This window comes from Haliotis rufescens, unplaced genomic scaffold (assembly GCF_023055435.1).
Source record: "Haliotis rufescens isolate VD_foot unplaced genomic scaffold, xgHalRufe1.0.p SCAF_8, whole genome shotgun sequence".
In the NCBI taxonomy this organism is placed as follows: Eukaryota; Metazoa; Mollusca; class Gastropoda; order Lepetellida; family Haliotidae; genus Haliotis; species Haliotis rufescens.
The window spans coordinates 30,706,823-30,731,055 of NW_025964372.1; the positions used below are offsets into that span (position 1 = coordinate 30,706,823).

General features: G+C 39.9%; 1 protein-coding gene across 8 annotated transcripts in view; it reads left to right on the top strand.

The window, feature by feature from the left end:
- LOC124145536 (outer dense fiber protein 2-like) overlaps window positions 1-16,230 on the top strand; it is a 39,202-nt gene extending 22,972 nt beyond the window's left edge. For 7 of the 8 annotated variants that reach the window (XM_048388989.1, XM_048388993.1, XM_048388996.1 and 4 more), the window contains 7 exons: window positions 5,194-5,298; window positions 6,626-6,784; window positions 7,350-7,450; window positions 8,406-8,487; window positions 8,981-9,094; window positions 10,684-10,776; window positions 11,749-16,230. In XM_048388989.1, the coding sequence (XP_048244946.1) occupies window positions 5,194-5,298; window positions 6,626-6,784; window positions 7,350-7,450; window positions 8,406-8,487; window positions 8,981-9,094; window positions 10,684-10,776; window positions 11,749-11,925 (831 nt within the window). In that variant the 3' untranslated portion in view covers window positions 11,926-16,230. Of the gene's footprint in view, window positions 1-516; window positions 550-5,193; window positions 5,299-6,625; window positions 6,785-7,349; window positions 7,451-8,405; window positions 8,488-8,980; window positions 9,095-10,683; window positions 10,777-11,748 lie in introns of all 8 variants that reach the window. The other variant, XM_048388991.1, reaches the window with a different exon arrangement.
- The last annotated feature ends 8,003 nt before the right edge of the window (window positions 16,231-24,233 follow it).

Consider the following 24,233-nt stretch of genomic DNA (forward strand, 5'->3'; position numbering starts at 1 on the left):
CGAAAATAAGAAAATTAGACCTTTAAAGAAGTCACAAATTTGAACAAGTCTTTTCCCAATTTGCCTGCCAAGGCAGCGTTAGAAATTGGCACTAGTCCTATAGTCCTTGCCAAACTGGCCAATAGTTAAGGTATCATGAGGATTAGTAGAAATGTGCCATTTTCAAGGGTTTTGCTATATCTTATCATTGTAAGGACTAGTTGATTAAAAATGTTTGTTTCTACTCCTGAAAGGGCACTTAGTTTGAAATCCTTGATAATCTCTGGTGCTGTCACTTATATGAACAGCTCATGTTATGTATAATGTTCAGAGCTGGGGCCAGTTCCACAAAGCGATCTTAGCACTAAGAAGATCATAAGTCTCACATTTGAACATAGACTTATGACAGTTGTAGCCCTAAGATCACTTCATGGAAGAGGGAGGGCCCTGACTTCTCACCATCCCCCAACCTCCCCGTCCCCACTGTTGTCTCCTGCATGCATTGTTACATCAACGTTTGTGTTTTTTGCTCCCAAGTCCTCAGGCTATAGTCGCAGTGTTGCTACCCGGGTAAGTTGCTGAGTGTGCACATGGTGCAGTTGTGTGTGCAGGCGGCGTGTTTGAGTGCGGAAGCGGTTGTGCATGTGCAAATGTGTGCACTCATTTTCCTTCTCATCGTCAATGCTAGAAGATAGTTCAATGTTGTTGCTTGTAAATAATGTCTTTTTCTCAAAGCCTTTTCTTTCCTGTTACTAGTGAAAGTAATCTTCTAGAAAATGTATTTTCATCTTCATCAAATTGTATTGGTCAGACCAACATGTCCTCAATGTGAAGAACGAGCTTATGTTGTAATATCTTATTACATGCAGGGCTCCATTCCTCAAAGAGATCTTAGTGCTAAGGTGAACGTAACATTGCTACTTTAACTTATGATTGTCATAGGAATGGGAATATGGGTGCCTTTGTACAAAACAACCTTAGCGCTATGACTGTCGCAGGTCTATGTTAAGGTATGGGAGTTACGATCACCTTAGCGCTAAGATCGCTTTGTACAACGGCACCCTGGACATAGAGACTATTTGTCTGCGGCTCTTAATCTCAAAACATTTTTACTTCTAAATGGATCTAGTGGTCAGGCTCAGTGATTTGATGGCTTGTCATGGCACCTCATGGATCGTTGCTGAAAATAGTCACTGGATTGTCTGGTCCAAACCCGATTATTTACAGGCCACCGTCATATAGCTGGAATACTGCTGAGTGCGGCATTAAACAAGAAACAAACAAACTTTTTAAATGACAGGGTTACGTCTTTTAATTAGAGTGGTATTTTTTAGACAGCCTTTCGTATCTTTATTCTTATAGCTCACCGTTTTTCAGAAGGGTGGGATAGAAAATAGAGTATGCACATTTCTCTTAATGCTATTTAGAGGTGTTTTATTTACTGAGGGTACCCAGCATGCTCAGTAACAAAGTGCTTCGTCCTAGTCAGATGTCTTAGAGGTCACCATCTCATGGAGCACTTGCAGCAAAGTGATGGATCGCTACAACCCTACATGATGATGATGAGAAAGGATGGGGGTATGACAAGGGTTCTTTTTGGCCCCCTAGAACTGACATTGGTGAAAACAGTTAAATGTTGTTATGATTTTGGTTAAAGTGTTCAACATGTTCAAATGACTGACAGCTGCAAACCTTTTGTTTTTCGTAAACTTGTGTTTTGGTCTTACAAGTACATCAAGTACAGAGTTTGGACTTATTGCATAAAATGTTTAGGTTTTTTCAATCTTGTGGAGGGGAACTAAACATGCTAAATATGGTGCAGTTTCAGCATTATCTCCTAAAAAATCATTTTGTGTCAAGAACTCAATAAAATAAAAAATTTAATGCCCTCCAAAATGTATTAAGGCAGCTTTTTTACATACCCATGCCTTAAGTTCCTACCACTGTTGTTATAAACACAAAACTTTAAAGTCGTGAGAAAAATGCTGGCTGTCAGTTTTTTTAATTATTTTAGAACAGTTGAAACACTTGTCAGTTCTTGGGGGCCAGAAGGTGCCCCTTGTCCTACCCTGTTGAGTTTGTTTTTGAGTCCACATCAGTGTACCGTTCACAACATTCACAGTTTGACACAGACGTTATCTTACTCACCTGCACTAAGAAGGAATGGAGACTCGAAAGTCAGCTGCACAGTTTTCTCACACTCACAGTTTTGTCCTTCCAACCACGTTTCACACAAGTTGATTTGCATTTTGTTGTCTGAGTATATCCAGTGCTGGAAAGTTTTGATTTTTCTGGATGTCATGCAAAATTAATAATCCTGAGATCTGTGCTTTGTGTGTATCATAGTACACTACAGTAAGTCATGTGACTGCCTCTATGATCTAGTGGTAGAGCGTCCCTCGGAGAGTGGAAGGTCCAGGGGTTTAATCCCCTGCTGCGCAAACCAAAAGACGTTAAAAGATGGTACTTGTTGTTACCCTGTTTGGGTCTGGCGCTCGGCATTAAGGGGCTCAAACAAGGACTGGTCGGCTCGGAGTCAGTATACTGTGTATTCATGTTACACATGTGGCATGGTATCTCAGTGGACTAGCACTATAAATCGGCATCAGTCTGGACTAGTACACACAAACACACACACACATGCACGCACATCGCCTTATAAGTGCAATAATATTGGACGCGACATTTAACCCCATTTCTCCTCACCTCCAGTAAGTCATGTTGCAAGCAGCTAATGCTTTCAAGTTTATGAAGGAATTTGCTGACTTTGTAGCAGGAAATAAGCTTTTACATATATATATCAAGTTATTTGTAGACAGATTGAAAAATCTTTCATATCTCTATTTGACTCTTGCGTCTTCGATGTGTTAGTTACTTTTCACTGCTCTGCAAGACTGTGTTTGCCAACATAACAGCAAAGACCATCTGTATCCATCACATATAACACATTGTCTCGGTGTCCTCTCTGTGGCTTAACCAGTGAAAGGGTTAAAACTGTCTCCACTTGACAAGAGGGCTGTACGGTATTGACAAGTAGTCTATGCTTCTCATAGTGTGCATGATCAGCTTCCAGTCAGTCTCCTTAGAATCAGCTGCAGTGTAGCAGTGGCGTGCACGAACATTGGATTTTAATGAGATTGAACTGCCAGTAGGTGAAAGATTTGTAGGCAAATTTAACTTGCATGTTTGTATTTAGGACGTAGAATGTCACGCATGTTGTAGTGAGTTTAGTCTAATTTAATTTTTTTATTGTTTTTTATCAATTGCCTTTGAGACTTTTTATGTTTGGCTTCTGTGAAACTGTAGATTTTCTCAGTGCGTCCATATCAGTTACACATGCACCTCATGCAGACAGACATGTAACGACTTTATGTCTCAGTCGACACCCTCGTCCCTTCCTTAGCATAACCCATGTATCATTCATGTGGAAGTTGCACACAGATTCCATGTATTGAGGAAGACAAGGGTGGTCCAGTGGTCCAAGGTGCTGAAATTAGCTTTCAGAGGCATCCCATAGCTGCCACTACCGGGATCTGCTGACACGGGTTCAAAACCCAGATACTTGGTCAGTCAGCATCGTACCTGTGCTTACGGCATCACCAAAGTGGTAGAAGTGTATGACACTTGGAGCTTCCTCCCACTTTATACCAGCAAGTTGTGATGTAACTGCAATATTGTTCAAAAGCCAAATGGTCTTCAGCAGCCCATTCTTGCCGTAAAGGCGACTACGCTTGTTGGTAAGAGGTGACTAGCGGGATCGGCTGTTCAGGCTAGCCAACTTGGTTGATGCATGTCATGGATCCCAATTGCGTGGATCGATGCTCATGATGTCAATCACTGGATTGTCTGGTCCATACTCGATTATTTACAGACCGCCGTCAAATAGCTGGAATATTGCTGAGTGCGGCATTAAACAACAAACAAACAAATCAAAACCCAAATTAAGCACATCTGTCCCACCCGCCATGCATTGTGAGTGCTGAACATACACAGTTTACTACTGTTCTGCTGAGCTGTCAGTGCCTCTATGCATTGATACCCACTAGATACAAAGGATGACGCTCAGTGGGGGTTTCATGTCGACCAAGTACATTTTACATGAATATTTGAAATTTTATTCAAGAGTCATCCACCTCTAGATGTCCCAAATAGTTCTGGAAAAATGGCAGACAGAAGCAAATTGGGTCTCTGCATTCTAACACCTGAGTAGCTATGATGTATTTTAGACATAACAGTGATAGCTTGTTTCTATCAGTATTTCAGAGAACATTTGTCTGTAGTCAGGGATCCAAATATTTCTACTTTTTCAGCTTGTCATTTGTTATTTGTTCACCACTGTTGGACATACTGTTTGTAGTTTATCCCCACAGTATACAATAGTTTAGTTTTCTATTTTGCTTTTGTTATTCCTGTTCATTTGATTCTTGTCCATTTGAATGATGTAAGTAAATATGGCATTGTTGACGTCTTTCAAATCTTATTGTGACGTGAGGTCGGAATGATGATGCACTAGAATAGCTGAAGATTGTTGACGTTGTTCGACAAATTGTGATTTCTAGGACAACAGTGGTAACCAGTGCATTTTTCTAAAGGGAGAGCTCAAAAGGATTAAGAAATAATGGGTCAAAAAGAAATTATTACACTCGTGTGTCATACTCATTTTACAAAACTCCTGTAAGAATTAATGTATTACCCTCGCTCTGCTTGGAAAATACAAGAATTCTGACACTCATTTTGTAAAATCAGTGTGACACACATGCTCGTATAATAATCACTACTTATGAGATTACCTTACAAGACACATAAGTTTTACTAGACTGAAGCTTCCACCGAGGTTGATCATGCTCAAGTTGGAAGCTGAAGATTTGCACTATCCATGTGGGTTCTTCACTGAGTCCATGTAGGCCATACAATACTGTAAATCTTGAAATTAATGCGTTTCCAAATTAATACAACTGCCGACCCCTTGCTAAAGTGTGCAGTGAAGCCGTTTTGTTGTCGATAGACATTTTGTAGACATAAACATGATAAATGCAAGATTCATTAATTTGAACAAAGACTACTCACATTTTTCGCATTTTATTTACGCTCGCGTTAATTTCAAGACTTCGCAGCAATTGTCACACAGAAACTTGCCCTGTGAAGTAAATAGAGGGGTTTTGAGGCTGGGAATGCCTGATTAGGGTATTATCAGGTAGCGTTATACTGTTGCAGCTGAACCGATCGCGAAGGGAAGCGGATGAGATCAGTGTTCACTTGGAGGTCAAGGAAAAAGAAAATGGCCGCCTGCACCAAGAAGGGGAGCTGGAGCTGGAGAAAGTGAGTAGCTAACTTAACAGTCCTGCATCACGGGCCAGGGGATGTTTGGAGTGCAGGTACCTGCAGCATACAGTTGTTACTGTTATTATAGTAGGCTAGATCAATCTCACTTTGTTTTCATTATTGATGTATTGCCTACCCAAAATTTCACGAATTAAGAATTAAATTACCTTTTGGGGAACAATTTCTATTGCTTGTCACAGAATCTGTTTAATAATTTCTGTAATTAAAATATTTAAGTAGGTCATTAAGAAAAGGGAAGTAACTCTTTTTATTTCTCAAGGACAAGGTAGGATTAGGGCGCTTTTGGCCCACATGATATGCACGATTTTAGAATTGGGCAAAACTTTTAGAAATTGAACATGTTTGGGACTCTTTCAACACAAGATGTCTAGATGAGGTAAATAGAAAATATTGTCAGAAAGTCAGATTTGTTTAGGTTTGCAGGAAGCACTTTCTAATACTTGAACATGAGCAAGTCTTTGACCAAAGCTGATTTTCATAGATGTATATATAAAAAGTACGAACATGACTAAACAATCATGTTGGGTCACCGACTTGCTCTCGCTTAGATTTTCATTTAAAGTTTAAATAATTAGCCTTATTCACTCATTTTAGCCAATCAAATCCCGGTTTGCCCCGATGATATTTCTAGGTTTGTCAGCACCATACCCATGTTCATGGATTCCATCCAAGTGGTAAATGTCTAAGATCTCCCACATTAAGCTGATACTCCGTGATATAACTGGAATACTGTTGAAATCGGAATTGAACCAAACTCACTCACTGTAACCATGGTAAAGATTAGACTTAAAGGGTCTCTGCTTATTGTTCTGTGTAGGAAAAAAATCCCAAATATGACATTTGTTCCTGTAGGCAGTTGTTGGGCAGTGGATCTTTCCAGCACTAACAAGTCCGATGTGCTTGGTTTTTATGGTACTGTTTAGACAGCTAATGACTGTTTTGTCATTTTAAATTTGTCAGTACAACTGCTGAGCAATCACTAATCAGGCCACACATTTTTTATTTTACGTTTCACGAGCCCGCACTGAAAAGCAGCTGGAAAAGAAAAAAATTAATCATAAGAATATCTATTTCTATTATTATGTCTAGTAACCATGGTAACATAGACCCTCTTGGACAATATAAAATGTAATATATAAATTCCATTTTATTTCAACTGACTTTGTGTGCAAAAGCTAGAATAAATCTGTGAAACATAAAAGTAAAAATGTGTTTGTGGCCTCAGTTTGTACATGACATGGTAGACTTGACAGCAGGCAGACTTGACAGCAGGTTTGATGATAGAGTAAATGATTGCCTCCAGGTTAAGCTTCGTCTGAATCAGCGTCTGCAGGAGTTGGAACCGTTGCCGGAGCTGCTACGCACGACAGAGTTCAAGCTGCAGGACGCCACAGATCAGCTGCTGGCATATGAGCGCAAAAACACTGACAACACCAAGCTGATTGCAGAACTCACTGCCAAGGTATTGTTGTTTGTTTCAGAATATATCAGAACAGGGCTATGGCCTTCATTGGGGCGGGCAGTGCTACCAGTCACTTCAGTGAAGTTCAGTCATTGACATAATGATAGTTCATTAGGCTAGACTTTGTTTAAATCTAAGTGGTTTACGAACCCGCTGATTCCCCAAAAATGAAATGTGAAAAAAATAAAATAATTAAAAGCAGTGGGGATTTTATTCCGCCAACTAGAAATAAGTACAATGTAAAAAAACCCAACTCATTTAGTGTCGCTAACAATATACATAAAGTTTTCATTTCTTACTTGAGTTATATTATTTACAGCCTCCTTAAGAATGAAGATAAAATGTACAAGCTTTAAAAATATTTAACAGTATTTTAATAACAATGACTCCCTCAATAGAATCCGACCTAAGAAGCGACTAAATGGATCGAGTGTTTCTGAAACTACGTCTGACAATTAGATGTATGCTTTGGGTAAAGGGAGTAAAATCTTTGTCAGCCCAACTGCACAGTGACATTGTAAAAATGAATATGCCCGTCTTGAATAGTTCTGTTATGCCCCACCAGGTGGAGCAACTAACGGACACAATGGATCAGATAAGAGGCAAGATGCACGGGGGGCAGGACGAGAATCGGACTCTAGCAAGCAGGGTGGAATTGATGGACAAGTGAGTACCAAGGGAGGTCACTCTTGCTGCAACCAATAGCAGACCTCAAATAATTTGGCAGGATTTGGTAATGGTTATTAATATTGTGGACCATGGAACACTGAAGGTGATCAATGTACCTTCTTGTAATGAAGACCCGTGAAGATCCGGGGTAGAATAGGTCTTCAGCAACCCATGCTTGCTGTAAGAGGCGACTATGCTTGTTGTAAGAGGCGACTAACGGGATCGGGTGGTCAGGCTCACTGACTTGGTTGACACATGTCATTGTATCCGAATTGCGTAGATCGATGCCCATGATGTCAATCTGGTCCAGAGTCGATTATTTACAGACCGCCGTCATATAGCTGGAATGTGGCGTGAAACAACAAACATCAACATCATCTTGTTATGAAATTGAGAGCTACCAAGGGACTGGTCATTTACTAGGGAGGGGCTGGACCAGTCCCTAAATAATGTTCAAATATATAGAAAAAATCTGTTTGAAAAAAAGTACTGTCTCATTTTCTCAATATTGCACGCTCCCTCCCCTTCTGTGTAACTTTTTCACGATTTTGGTCTTCAACCTTTGTCGTTTTGCCGATAACAAACATGGTTAGATGATGACAAGGTGGTTTTTGTATCAACACAGTTTCATTTTTTTAAAGTTTGTGCTGGATGGCCAGAATTTTGTTCTTGCATTAGATTTTAAGCTCACTTTGACTCAAAGGTCAATCTGGCTAATATCTTGGCATGGGTGTTGTTGTGCAAAACAAATTTAGCGCTACGACTGTCGTAAGTCTGTGTTAAGGTATGGTTACGATCACCTTAGTGTTAAGATCGCTTTGTGCAACAGCACCCTTGTCTGTTCTAAAACTGCTTAATCAATGTGGTTGAAAACATGGTCTCACTAATGCTGATTTGCATGTGTTTGGATTAGATATAATTATGCATTATCATATTCCTGCCTGATTTACAGAAAGCTGAAAGAGGTTGAGGATCAGAATCGAGAGCTGATTACAACCATTGCCAAGAGGGAGGAGTCCATTCATCAAAACAACGTAGGTATCTCATATGTAGAACTCAGTCTGGTCATAGTAACGTGTTGTATAGCTGTAGTTCTTATTCCATTCTAGTCGCACCATTTACAAGCCTAAAGGTATTGCACTGTCTGATTAGAATTAATTATATTGTTACTTCTGTGATCGTGTGTCTCTGAGTGGTACCACCCCATAGCAAGGATTGCTTAAGTGATTGTTATGACCTAACTGGTATTACCCCTGTGAAGACAAGATTAGAATTCGTCTTCAGCAACCCATGCTTGTCGTAAGTGGTGATTACAGGATCGGGTGGTCAGGCTCACTGACTTGGTTGATGCATGTCATTGAATCCAAGTTGATTTGATTGATCCTCATGATGCCGATCATTGGATTGTCTGGTCCAGACTTGATTATTTACAGAAAGCAATCATATAGCTGGAAAATTGTTGAGTGAGGCTTTAAACAACCAACTAAATCAACAAACAGACAAAGTGACTGGTATTTCTGTATTCAGCTCCGCCTGGAGGAGAAGACCCGAGAGAATGGCAGCTTGACCCGTCAGTTGGAGAATGCTCTGACGGACATCCGGCGCCACCAGGACCAGGCCAGGGACCGCATGTCTTCCAAGGTCAGTAGCCGTTATCAAGAAATTGGATTGGGCTGAGATCAGGCTGAAAATATAAACCTTACCTCGAAATTATCACCAATGATGTGTGAGAAAATGTTGCCTTTCATCGCATTTGACGATGTCTTTTGGTCCATACTAAGACTATTTAACTTTTTTCAAGATATGCTTTTCTAAAATGTTATGTATCTAATTTTAATGTCCAATAAAGAAAGAAGGGTGTTGTTTAGCATGATAAGTCACTCACTATCTTAACCATGTTAACAGTTTTACAAAAAAGTATAATTTATCCAATACAACGTTTTTGCTCAACTTTACTTTACCGTGAGCAATGACCTTTGTAAATGGGACATAAATCACCTTTTCTATGGTATATTATGCCGTATATTTAACGATTTGACTTTTGGTCTGATGCTTGACTTCATCGCTTCATTTTGACTGACCTAAATATTTGTCTTCAAAGCACTCGTGATATATACAGCAGTTCAAGATGTGCCGTAAACGCAAAAGCATACCTTATAACAGACATCCTTAAAACAACGATAAAACACTTCATTGTAGATGATTTGTTGATACTGGCAGTGTTTGCACGAACAGCACTTTGTGTTTCTGCTTGGGCCTTATTGATTTCTTATGGAACAGGCTGTCCTCAAGATGCAAACAGGAAATTGTTGTGATTTTTTATGGGGTTTAAACTTTTTTAATATACGTTGCTGTCAAATTAGAAATATAAAGTTATTCAATCTCATTAAGATCAGATCTAAGTTCTCGCTGCTGCTAAACAAAGATTTGAGGACATCCCATTAGGGGTCACATCAGAGCGACCTTTCACGAACTTTGACCGACCACTGAAACAATAACAAGAAGTCGACATCAGCCAATTAGAAAACAGCTTTCTCGCACTTTACGGCACTCGTTTCAACCTGGTGACTTCCATTTCAGACTACGCTTGCAAAATATGTTGACACAGTTCTCGATTAAAATTTTGAAAACTGAGCAAACGAATATCCCGGAAGGTCTAATACATGGTTGAGATTGTACGGCAGTGCTTCCCACGTACTGTGCAACGCCTCCTCCGTACAAATGTTTATCCCAGGGAAGTGAGAGACAGACGATAATTTTGACGGAATCAGTCGTACGGGCCGTAATTGTTGTTCTGAATACACCGTGTTAACGTTTTCGAGGTTGCATGATTAAAAAACAAATTCCGACTGTCACTTTCATGATCTGGTAAGTGATGCTTTGATTGGTCGGATGAAAGGTCGTTCTGATGTGACCCGTAATGGGATGTCCTCAGATCTTTGTTCAGTGATAGCGAGAACTAAGATCTGATTTTAATGAGATGGAAAACTATTAAAAACAACAAATTTTCAATGAAACACAAACAATATTTTCATTTGTACATTTTTTCGTTGAATACAAAAAATAAAAGGGTAGAATACAATACAGGCAGAAAATATGAAATCTCAATGTGTCAAAGTAATAAAACAAGCTTGGAATTAGTTTTCACTCCAAGCTAATGTGAGGGGTGATTATGAGGCACTGTGGAATCAGCTACGTGTTTGTTGGTAAGTGAGGGGTCTGTGTTGTAGGAGCGGACGTACCAGAGTCGCATCGCGGACCTGGAGTCTCAGCTCAGTCAGCTGAGAGCAGAGATCGCCAGAGTGAAACGAGAGAAAGAGGAGGTGAGTTTCTTCATTCATCTTTGTAAGATTTGTGTCATGGATGACAGTGATGTCTCCCTCACACTACTTTTAAAACATCCATGTCTTCAGCAACCAAAGCATGCCGTTACAGGCGTCTATGCTTGTCGTAAGAGGTGACTAACGGATCGGTTGGTCAGGCTCACTGACTTTGTTGATGCATGTCATCGTATCACAATTGTGCAGATGAATGCTCATGATGTTAATCACTGGATTGTCTAGTCCAGACATGATTATTTACAGACCACCGTCATATTGCTGGAATATTGCTGAGTGCAATGTTAGCAAGCAAACAAGATACGACTATTTTCTTCTGTAGTTAAGAACATGGAAATTGGAAACATGGTGCTAGGGTCAGTAGCTTGTTGATAAAGTCCAAGACCTGCATCACTCTGGGCATTATCCTACCTAAGTTGCCTCACTGTGATATAACTGAGAAACTGTTCAAATCACTCACACACTCACTCCTTACTAAACTGAAAGGGGTACGAGTGTTTCAGTCATTTAGGCATGGCACTAGGCTGTGTAGCGTAGTGTCCCTTAGGCATGCCAGAAAGCTTTGATCAAGGGTTTAAGTCACAGATTTGACCTGTTTCTAGGTCTGTCAGCACCACTCCTGTGTTCATAAGTTTCACCATAGTGGTAAACGTCTTTCACCTGGGTAACTTCGGGCTTTCCGCCCAAATTAAGCTGACATGCCGTGATATAACTAAAATACTGCTCTAAGTGAAGTTATAGCACACTCACTTAAACTGAAACACTAATTGCACGCTGCTATAGTTCTTGTAAAGTATTCTCCCTTAGCAAGCTGTTGCCATGGGTACTGGTGTTTGTGAGATATTGCTAACAGAGATGTACAAGCCAGGCAGATCATCAAATGGTGGATGCGTACTCATCGAAAGTACTTGCAAGAAGTGACTGCAGATAACAGTGTCAATGTCTTCTTCTTTGCAGAACGAGCGTAAGTTCAACTCACGGATGTACGACCTGAAGGATCGGCTGGAACAGTCTCACAGCACCAACAGGAGTATGCAGAACTATGTACAGTTCCTGAAAAACTCTTACGCTAATGTGTTCGGAGACAGTGCTATCTCAATGCCCACATCTCCCATACGATCAATAGTGCCTTGATGCCGTACCACCTCTCACCCTGCAGGGACACAAGGTGGACCGCCCATATTGGAATATTTTCTACATTTATAGCTCTCTGCAGTCTGTATGGGTTATTTGCTGAGTTGAAAGTGGATTTTTGCTGGAAGGATTACTATTAATAGTTATATCTTTAAAATTGAAAAAAATAGATATTTTGTTAAAACAACTTCATTATACTCTGTTCATAATTTAAGAAAATGAGATATTTGTCTGATGTAGATCAGTGTTGAAATTTAGGGGTGTCATTGACTGGAAATTTTACAATCAATTTATCGACTCAAAGTGTCACAATATATTTGATGAATAATTATATGTGTATAGATATAAAGTATCCATGTAGTCCTGCAATTAATCATTTTAATGCTAAAAATGAACTGTCTGATACATTAATGGTTAAAATTGAATTTTCCTTCTTCTCAATGTCCATCTGAACCATGGTAATCTTAATAAATGGAAATGTATTCTTAAATTATTATCAATATTCACATATTTGTGTTGTTACAGCATCGATATCGCGAAATATGATGCCATAACTATTGTAGTGAACCTGAAAGTCAAAGGGTACTTGTTGTAACCCTAATGTTATAAGTTGAACGTTTAGGGGCTCCCCAGATGCAAACACAATCAGAGCAAAACTCTAGCTCTCCAGGACTCCCCTTAATTAAAAAAACTGTAAATGATACATATATATATATATATACTTGTATATGAATCAAGTGAATCAGTGAATCACTACTGAAATTCAATGCCCGTTACAAAGTGTTAAACATTCATCATCATGTCTTCTTTCAAATGTTAAATACCGGTACTGGAGAGCGGTCACACAGATGCTGTCGTATCATGATGGTTGATGCATTAGCAAATGCCAATTGAATTGACTCAACAAATTATTTGCTCAGAATTGAGAACCACTTAAATACTACTATATCGATTATATAGTAAAAGAATAGTTGTGTTTTTAATGTGTGGAAATATATATTGTTGAGAACCATGTAACTTAGAACACGTACTCCTTCTCTGAAATTTTTCTCAATCTGAAATGGAAGAAGAGGTGCAAGGGGATTTGACTGTTGTTTCGCAAATCATGTTAACTCTGTGGTACTTGTTGATATTGATTAGTACTTGGGGCACAGAATTGATGTCATGTCTGCTCTCTACCTCCAAGTTGGTGAACATTAAATGTTTTTATTCGTCAAGTCCTCTGAAACCAAACTGTCTTCCTTTCGACAACTTTCGCTTCATGACCTCGTTTCGTACAAGGAATTTATTAATATTGTAGAACATCTCACTTTCAACTGAAGCAAGGAGCATTTTTAATCGGTTTATGAAGTAATATGTGTATATGTGTCGTCCTGTGACGGGAGTCTCAAAATATCTCACTTTGTCATGTGACATGAGTCTCAAAATGTCTCACTTTGTTAATTGCAAAATATCTCACTTTTTCAAATACAGAGTGTGTGTCCCACTGCATGTGTATTTGTCAATGGTTGTAAGAAGTGTAGCACACACAGCCACATATACCACTCACTTTTTGATAGGGATTCCAAGGTTTTTGGTACTGTTATAAGAGCTCCTAATTTCATGGAAATCTGACTCATTTTTGATGCAACACATCAATCAGTTATTGTTCCAGCACAAAGCGCCAAGTGACTTACTTTTTCTGTTATGTTTACCTTCTTAACATGTTTCAGTCTATGATGTAAAACATTCAGGATATAAAGTCTTTGAATGACATTGAGAAGTGATACACATAAGGAAGATAATTGATGGATGTCAACTTCTTTATGATGAAGAACACAACTTTTCAGAGTATATACTTACTCCATCAGGTGAAAAGCTGATGAAGGATTAAGTATAAACTCCGAAACGCAGTGTTATTCATGATAAAGAAGTTGACATCCTTCAATTATCTTCCTTATTCAGGATATAGTTGTGTCAAGTAAAATTATATCTAAATATTTACATTGACATTGACACTTTGACTCTGATAACTCCAGCTCGCTCCAGCAAAGGCTTCACAATTCTAAGGGGGGGCACGGGTGGCCCAGTCGTCTAAGGCGCCGCGGTTCGCTGTGCAGAGTTGCGTCCCTTGGGCATGCCAGAAACCTATGATTGTGGGTTCGAATCCCGGTTTGCCCCGATTATGTTTCTAGGTTTGTCAGCACCATACCCGTGCTCGTGGGTTTCACCGAAGTGGTAGATGTCTGAGACCTGCATCACTTCGGGCTTTCCTCCCACATTAAGCTGACACGCCGCGATATAACTGGAATACTGTTAAAAGCGGCTTTAAACCAAACTCCCTCACTCACAATTCTAAGAAACCTTTGACTGAATATATTTGGGAGCCATGAGCACAATTCACAAGTCATGCATGTGTTTAACTTTTCTTATTGCCTATCAAAGACTTGTTTAACTAATAGTACATATGATATTGATAACAAAAAATGTTTGTTTGGAAAATGAAATAACAGGTGGGTCCGTAGAACATAATTTGAATCTGGCCTTATAAACAACTTTTGTCTCTGAACAAGAAGTCACTTGATTTCCATCCCGACCAGGAAACTCATATCCCAAACAAAAGTTGAGTCGTATATTTACATTAACTTTCGCATGGTGTTTCCCCTGTTGCCCACATGCCTGTTTCCCATTGTTTCCTGTGTCTCCCTGGAGTAGCACAGGTAGTGTGTTGTATATTTACTTCTTAAGTTATGAGTATGTCTGTGATATCTGTTTGTTTCCACTGTTGAACATACAGTCCATGTTGAGTCTGTCATGTGCTTGTTTTAGTCGTGAGCATTTTGAAGTTTTATATCTTATATACTAGATATTTTACACATATGTTTTAGTCATGCATGGGAAGACTTGAAGTCATGGAATCCTTGTCGCTGTCTCACTGCTGTTTTAGTTCATTTAGAAACTGGAATGTCAATTGAAGGTCATATTATACTCTGCAAAAAGACCCTCAAAAGTGATTTTACATGTTGTCACGTGTTGTTCCGTGTGTCTGATAACGGTTCCACAGTCACGAATGGTGCTTGTTGCTACGTGGAAAAACCTGCCTACAGCTGAAGATGATTTTCCTGTTTGCAGTCAGGCGATGGCGATGTTGCGTTGGGTTTCCGTCAGTCATGGCATGTTTTCGCTGTTCAGTTGCTGTAAGACTGTCATGGCATGCAATTGAAAACCCAACGTTTTTATAGCCCAACAAGAGATGTTGCACATGCATGTCATGTTAGTGTGTTTTGGCACCAGGCTCTGACATGGTGATTATTCCATCTTTTCACCACATTTTTGCAGTACCTCATTCTTTCCACTCAAATCAATCCCAATCCATGCAGAAATGACCAATACATTTGTGGTATGAATTTTGTATCGATGTCGGCAACACTCTTTCAGATATTTTCCTTTTTTTCTACTTTTGCAGGTTTTTTTTTGCAGAGTATATTACATGATTTATTTTCTTTATGGAAGCGACATTTCTGATATTTCGATAGTAGAGGGTGCCAAACTCACAGTGACTTTGGTACGCCAGTGGTTCCTCCTGTTAATTGGTATTCCGGACGCTTCAGTGCAGTACGCTGAAAGTCATTACATGTTTATCTGGTACATGGATGCCAATATTTCATTGTTGAAATACATTTATCTTCTTTTTTTTTCTTGCAAAATGACAAATCAATAAACAATTTAGCCCTTAGCTTATTAGCATTCGTGCTCATGCATTCTATGTGAAATCCAATTCTAATTTATTCATAACAGCTGTGTACACTGATATGACTCAATAGTTCTTATATTGGATGCCAAGACATATTAAGAAGTATGCCAAGGGAGGGGTGGGGGTGGGGGTGGGGGATTGGCACCTCATAGTAGTTATCAAAAGCTATACCTTATTTACTTTATTAAAAGTAAATACAAATTAAAATGAGATAGTTTTTTTATGTACATTGTCTAATTTCGTCTATTTTTTGTACCTAAAGGACTACTTGATAATTCAGTAATGTCATTCAAATTCTGTACAGCATGCCAGTTGAAGTCTTGACAAAACTCAGTGTTACTCTATTTTGTTTGCTTTTATGAAGTCCATTACAACTCAGCAATGTTTAGCTGGAGTGCCCAGGTAGTCACGATCTCCCATCATCAGTCATCTTCATCCCAGTGTGAGCCGTCCACTGACTGCGTGTGGAGATCTGTAATGTACATACAAGACTCACGTTGAAGTCAGCTATTTTCTTTGTATAAATAAATATATACCATATACACTGTATATAAAATAAATAATAGAACTCGTGTTTGTGTTGTTGTTATGTCCTGGAGTAGATGTGACCAGACAGTCCACGGACAGATGTATATCACAGTTCACACATCATATACACATGAGCTAAAGCATCACCCGATTCAAAATCCAATTCTAAAAAATAATGACAAACCCTTGTGTCAACCCAATTGGACACCTTTGGGATTACCTTGGCTGCCAAGTGAGAGCAAGAGACCCTCCAGCTCAAAACCTGAATGACCTGACCCAGGCATTGCACCAGGAATGGCGTAGCATCTCAATGTGGAAAATCAGACGTCTGATCAGCAGATAAGGAGATGCCTCGCAAATGTCATCCGTGAGCAGGGAGGATACTCCAGACACCGAGTCGGAGGTAGAAAATAATAATAATTTAATGCATAATGTTAGTCACAAGTCATGGTCTGGCCTGGCCTGGGTGATGTTACTTTCAGTGTTGTTGAAATGAGCTTTTACACTTTTTCGCATAACGCCAATATTAAATTGGTACCAACTGCTGGTGCCAGCTTCAGTTTTTTTGTGTGATGGTAGTGCCAGGTATTCTGTTTGTCAATTTACTACTCTTGTGTCATTCTTCCAACAATGAATCCCACCAGACTTTTTTTAATGTAGCACATATCCGATGAAGTGGATGGTGCTTAATTGGTGCTTAATTAATGCTCAAGTGTATATCTGCTCTTGTGCATGGCAGCTAAAGAATGTAAAGCATGATATAAGGCTGTGCTTAGTTGCAGTCCTTGGCTGTGTCAGGATCCGATGATGATAGTTTCAATCCCAAATTTGGTTTGTCCCATGATCATGTTAGTGGTGGACTCTAGGTCAGAGCTTAATTTATCAATAGACTGTTTGCGAAACGGCCCTTAGCTGTATGACCTCAGAATATCTTATGTGAAATCCTTCCAACAATCTTTCGGAAAGCAACATTCTGCTGCCCTAGGAAAATATACACACAAAAAAAAGTTAAGCACACCCTAATATATTACATTATTGTTTGGTCCTAATATTTGTAACAGGCATGAAAGATATAATTACGGGAAGAAATATGTTTTCTTGGGATGATGTAATCAGGCATGCGTGACGAAAGCTCACGTGCCATGCATGGTATGCCAAACGTTAAAATTGCTTTCTTAAGCTCGGTTTTAAACAGTTATTCCATGACATTGTGTGACCATGGCACGAAGGCGATTATCAAACGCCACAAGATGGCAAATAATCGGCATGCATAACGCAGGAATACCACTGGTCGGAATTTGGGGTATCCTCACACTGTCGTAAGCCGTTTAGTCGAGAAATATGCTCAGACCGGTGATGTACAGGGCCGTCCCAGATCCGGAAGATCTCCTGTGACGACACATCGCGAAGACACAGGGACCTTCTCCGTCTCATACCCCGAGAACCCTTTTTAACAAGTACTCGTCTGAAACGGCTGTGGTTGCCCAATCGTCGTCGTTTCAGCACCAGAAAGCAGCAGGACCGAGGGCTAGACGAGTGATAAAGCGTCCCTTGTTGAGTGATCACCACAAAGCTGCTCGTATAGCATGGTGTATTGCGCGACAGAACTGGAATCTGAGAACTTGGAAACGGATCCACTGGTCAGACGAAAGTCGCCTTCTGCTCCACGTCACTGGTGGAAGAACGAGAGTTTGGATGCACCGGAACACGGTCTACAACCCCAGGAAAAATAAACCGACTGTTGCATAGGGCGGGGACTCGGTAGTGGTTTGGGGGTGTATCTCTCATGATTGCAGGTTGCATTTGGTCACCATAAGGGGCAACTAAACAGGGGCTCAGTACATCCGGGACGTTTTGAGGCCAGTCGTCGTTCCTCATTTTGACAACCACCCTCTTGCTACTCGACATCTGTACATGGATGACAATGCCAGGCCTCATCGTTCACATGCAGTCATGGATTACATGAGGGCCAATGCAATAACGACTCTACCCTGGCCAGCAATGATCCCAGATTTGAACCCCCTTGAACATGTTTGAGATATTCTGGGGCGGCGCATACAGGCACGAGATCCTCCTGTACAAGATTTACGTCAATTGGAAGCAGCATTGCACCAAGAGTGGTTGTTGTTGACCCGACAACAGATCCAACGTCTGACTGGAGGCATGAGACGTAGGGCGGAATGCATCATCCGGGCACGTGGGGGTTATACCCACTGCTGATCTGTTTACGTGTCATGTCAAGTAGAGACTTTAAGGAACATTTTCACATGAAACATCAAACGTAACTCGTTTACTTAATCCTGGAGCTCCATACTTTTTTTAGGTATTGTCTGAGGTAAAAAACAGTACCTGTGTTACCATGATGTTTTTGTCGGTAAATTTCAATCACAACTCACCAATATCTTCTTTATTTGTCGTCAAATGTTTGTTCTATCCGATGACATTGGTATCGCCCAGCTCCTGTGGTCAGTCATCCCATGCCATGACTTTTGCCATTTGTCATGGTTCAGAAATAGGGCTGTGCCCAACCTTTTTCTTTGACAATGTGTATAGTATTAATGTTTAAACTCGGAAGGCTTGACTTACCCAAAGTATTCACCCAAGACAGATTACTCACAATTTCCTTGGTTGTTAGTTTCTACAACTGTCTGTAATCATAAGACATCTCAGCTAATGACACAGTACATCGTACAATTCCGGCTATCACTATGGTTTTGAATCACTATCAAATGGTGATGATACCAGGTGTTCGTACGAAGGTGAGCGTATCCTGTCCCGCCAGTGGCATCATTAACAAACTCGTGCAAAGGCAACTCAATTCTTCACCTGAAAACACAGAAACATGCGATACAACTCAAAATAAGGATTTACATCAGACACAATTTTGTCACTGAGGCCATTTGGAAAGTTAGGCCAGAAGAGAGAATTTTGGAAGAGCAGATGGTGGCTAACATGCTGGTCAGGTGATATAGGATACACATGTGAGCATGCTAACCCAACTCTCCCCTGAATCCCGAATACAATACAAATTTTTCATCTGGAGTATCGTTGCATACCCCTGAATCCCGAATATACTTCACACAAATCTCAAAAGCATTAAGGAAAGGGTGCAGTCTCAAGTTATATTACAGAAAAAAATATTGAAAAAAATAAAATGAAGGAAAGCTTTACCTACACCATTATCATTATTTTTAAATGTTGAATCTTTATATTAAATAAGTTTATATTTGCATCCCGCGTACCACACTGCTGAGTATACTCTCGAATACTCTCTAAATAGACACCCGAATCATGCGGACAAAAAAGGGGGTTGGCAGTCTCACATGTGGATATCTGCTTTAGGCTGGGTTCTTTCTGATCTAGACCGCCTCCGTGGTCTTGTGGTAGAGCGTCCGCCCGGAGAGCGGAAGGTCCAGGGTTCGATCCCGGGCCGCGTCTTACAAAAAGACGTTAAAAGATTGCACTTGTTGTTACCCTGTCTGGCGCTCGGCATTAAGGGGCTAAAACAAGGACTGGTCGGCTCGGAGTCAGTATACTGTGTCTGAGTGGGGTATTCATGTTAAACTGGGCATGGTATCTCAGTGAGCTAGCACTATAAATCGGCATCAGTCCGGACTAGTACAAGCAGCCACACACACACATACACGTGCATGCACGTCGCTATATAAGTGCAATAATCTTGGTCGCGACGTTAAACCCAATTTCACTTCACCTCTTTCTGATCTGTGAATCTTGAATCTGTGATCAGTTACCCCATGTCCCGCCGGGAGGATAAGGACGTCAACGCCACAGTCTTCCGTGTTCCCTACGTCATTCTTGTGTCGTGGTCATCAGTCGCTCCCTTATTTCAGTAGCCTCATTGAGGAAGGTGGATTATCTCCCCCTTCCAGTACGACTGAAGAGTGATTGTCTTCGATCATCGTGGAAGACAGAAAGACTCCGTGTTGTGGTATAGACAACTTGATGTGAAGGCTTAAAAACTTCCGTGATAACGACTGTGATGACGACAGGTCCTTCTTTGGGACTGATTTTCGTTCGGTGGTTTAGTGTGTTGAGTTTTGTACAGTATTCCATTTATATGACGCATGTCATCTTGACGTAGAGGAAGGCCGGAAGTGATGCAGATTGTGGACGTTTCCTACGGCTGTGGTGAAACCTACGAGCGCGGGTAGTGCTCACAAGCCAGAGACCATAAAAAGACAATTATGGAATCTGCCCGACTTCCTTTTTAATGACTAACGGACGCAACGTTAAAAAGCCCCATGAAGGTTAAATTGATATGAAGGGTGAGTGAATGCTGTTTCATGCCGCGGAGATATAATGATACATCTTCAAAAATGTCGATCCTGGTTCATGCAAACCCGCGAGGGGAAGTGGAAGGAGGATTTAAGTGTAAATGTCTCGATGGGCCTTTGTATTCTCACTTCAATTTGTTAATTTGTTTCCAGTACTTTGAAGCTGAACAATACCTAAAACAATACTTCATCAGAATAAATTATCTCTGCAATATTTTGGTCGCTAAACTGCATTCAAATAAAGTTAAACCAAAAATTCTGTTTCCATTCCCTCTTGCGAGTGGAAGTAGGCCTTACTATCTTTCATTTCGAAGGTCAGACACACGTCAAGAATATCTTACAGTTTTACGGACGGATCCAAAGAGAAGGCGATTAAGAGAGAAGGCGGTAATAAGTGCTGCACTTGTGCCCAATCCCTTTGTCTTTTTGACAAAAAATATGTTTAATAATAATAATCCATGGATGATTGTACGGTTTCACAGGTGATGGTCGCTGGATCCAAACCATAACCCCCAAGACTGCCAGGCAATAGCTTAATTTCCACTGCTGACACCAGTCTAAGTCTAAGAGGTTTGGTTTATGCGCCACGAAGTACGTCTTAACACTTAACCATCATACTTTGTCTTAACACTTAATCATCATACTTTGTCTTAACACTTAACCATCATACTTTGTCTTAACACTTAATCATCATACTTTGTCTTAACACTTAATCATCATACTTTGTCTTAACACTTAACCATCATACTTTGTCTTAACACTTAATCATCATACTTTGTCTTAACACTAAATCATCATACTTTGTCTTAACACTTAACCATCATACTTTGTCTTAACACTTAACCATCATACTTTGTCTTAACACTTAACCATCATACTTTGTCTTAACACTTAATCATCATACTTTGTCTTAACACTTAACCATCATACTTTGTCTTAACACTTAATCATCATACTTTGTCTTAACACTTAATCATCATACTTTGTCTTAACACTTAACCATCATACTTTGTCTTAACACTTAATCATCATACTTTGTCTTAACACTAAATCATCATACTTTGTCTTAACACTTAACCATCATACTTTGTCTTAACACTTAATCATCATACTTTGTCTTAACACTTAACCATCATACTTTGTCTTAACACTTAATCATCATACTTTGTCTTAACACTTAATCATCATACTTTGTCTTACGCTTAACCATCATACTTTGTCTTAACACTTAATCATCATACTTTGTCTTAACACTTAACCATCATACTTTGTCTTAACACTTAATCATCATACTTTGTCTTAACACTTAATCATCATACTTTGTCTTAACACTTAATCATCATACTTTGTCTTAACACTTAATCATCATACTTTGTCTTAACACTTAACCATCATACTTTGTCTTAACACTTAATCATCATACTTTGTCTTAACACTTAATCATCATACTTTGTCTTAACACTTAACCATCATACTTTGTCTTAACACTTAATCATCATACTTTGTCTTAACACTTAATCATCATACTTTGTCTTAACACTTAATCATCATACTTTGTCTTAACACTTAATCATCATACTTTGTCTTAACACTTAATCATCATACTTTGTCTTAACACTTAATTATCATACTTTGTCTTAACACTTAATCATCATACTTTGTCTTAACACTTAATCATCATACTTTGTCTTAACACTTAATCATTATACTTTGTCTTAACACTTAATCATCATACTTTGTCTTAACACTTAATCATCATACTTTGTCTTAACACTTAATCATTATACTTTGTCTTAACACTTAATCATCATACTTTGTCTTAACACTTAATCATCATACTTTGTCTTAACACTTAATCATCATACTTTGTCTCAACACTTAATCATCATTGCAGATTGCATGTCTTGCCTTCAGACATTTCAGTCACACGTTGATTGGGAGACGTAAATTATTCATTGAAAATCATGTAAGAGCTTTGTGAATATTAAACTATAACACGTTATAATACGTCACTTCTACAGGAGAGAAAGACAGATTTTCAACATGAGGATACTGAGCACAAGAATCGTCGCCACCATGATTGTGTTGTTGTTTGTTTGTCTGTTGTTTAACGCCGCACTCAGCAATATTCCAGCTATATGACAGCGGTCTGTCTGGACAAGACAATCCAGTGATTGACATCATGAACATCGATTGGATACGATGACATGCATTAACTAAGTCAGCGAGCCTGACCACCCGACCCGTTAGTCGCCTCTTACGACAAGCATAGTTGCCTTTTACGGCAAGCATGGGTTGCTGACGAGTTATTCTACCCCGGATCTTCACAAGGTGTGGGTGATTGTAGTATTGTCGCTGTTGTTAGTGACAGTTGGGTCGAATGAGAGAAGGGGTGAAATAAGAAACAAGTGTGATTCCCTCATTATCATGAGCACAAGAGACACGTGCGGCCCAGTCGTCTAATGTCCCCTATTCGCTTTGCAGAGTTGCATCCCTTTGGTATGCCTGGAACCGGTGGATCGGTATCTCGGTTCGATCCGATTATGTTTCTAGGTTTGTCAGCACCGTGTCAATGCTCGCGGGTTTCACCAAAGTGGTAAACGTCTGAGACTTGCATCACTTCGAGATTTCTTTCCACTGACACCGTCATATAACTGAACTACTGTTTAAAGCCACGTTAAACCCAACTCACCTACTGATGCCCTAAAATCTTATATCTCCATAACCAATGTGATCTCAGTGACTAAAAATGTGTAGTTTCGTTCTGAATACAACATTAATAATAAAACCATCCTAAGTTCCACAAATATATTTAGTTTGATCAACAACACATATGCACTTTATCCAGATAAATTATTACACGGTTCAGTGACAGCGGTGGATAAGAATCCACATATTCGAGATCCGGGGTAGAATAGGTCTTCATCAACCCATGCTTGTGGTAAGAGACGTCAGGCTCGCTGACTTGGTTGATGCATGTCATCGATCCCAATTGCGTGGATCGATGCTCATGATGTCAATCACCGGATTGCCTGGTCGAGACTCGATCATTACTCCTACGCACTATCATCCGTGCTTGGATGACACTCATGATTGTACAGGCTGCGAGGATAGTATGGACGTCGGCAGGGATGTATGGGAGAATAGTTTACAGATTGCACCAGATGTTCACATGGTAGCCTACATGGAACGGTAACTCCCCACAAAGCGAACAGGGCAACTTATCAATACCACATACATCACCTACAGTCGAAACTCGTTGTGTTGAACTCGTGGCAACCTGGGGAATATATCGAGATATCCGGGGCTCGAGACATCCGACAAAGTGGATTTTCTAAAACCAGTATATTATGAGTGATTATCACAGGTTTTCAATTCATGCTGTAGTAAGCTGTCGTTAATAAACTGGTCGTAGCATCATGTTATTCTATGTGGATGCACATAAAGATGTCCCCGGCGGCAGCAGCATCTTTGAAATATTGATCGGAAAACAAACACATTCGGCGGATGTACCAAATGTCCTTAAAGAGTAAGATTAGGTGACTGGTTAAGTTGTGAAGCCACTTTTAAATTTTTATCTTTATAAATAAAAGGGACAAAACCCTTTCCATAATCGGGGTAGAATAGGTCTTCAGCAACCCAGGCTTGCCGTAAAAGGTGACTATGCTTGTCGTAAGAGGCGACTAACGGGATCGGGTGGTCAGGCTCGCTGACTTGGTTGATGCATGTGATCGATCCCAATTGCGTGGATC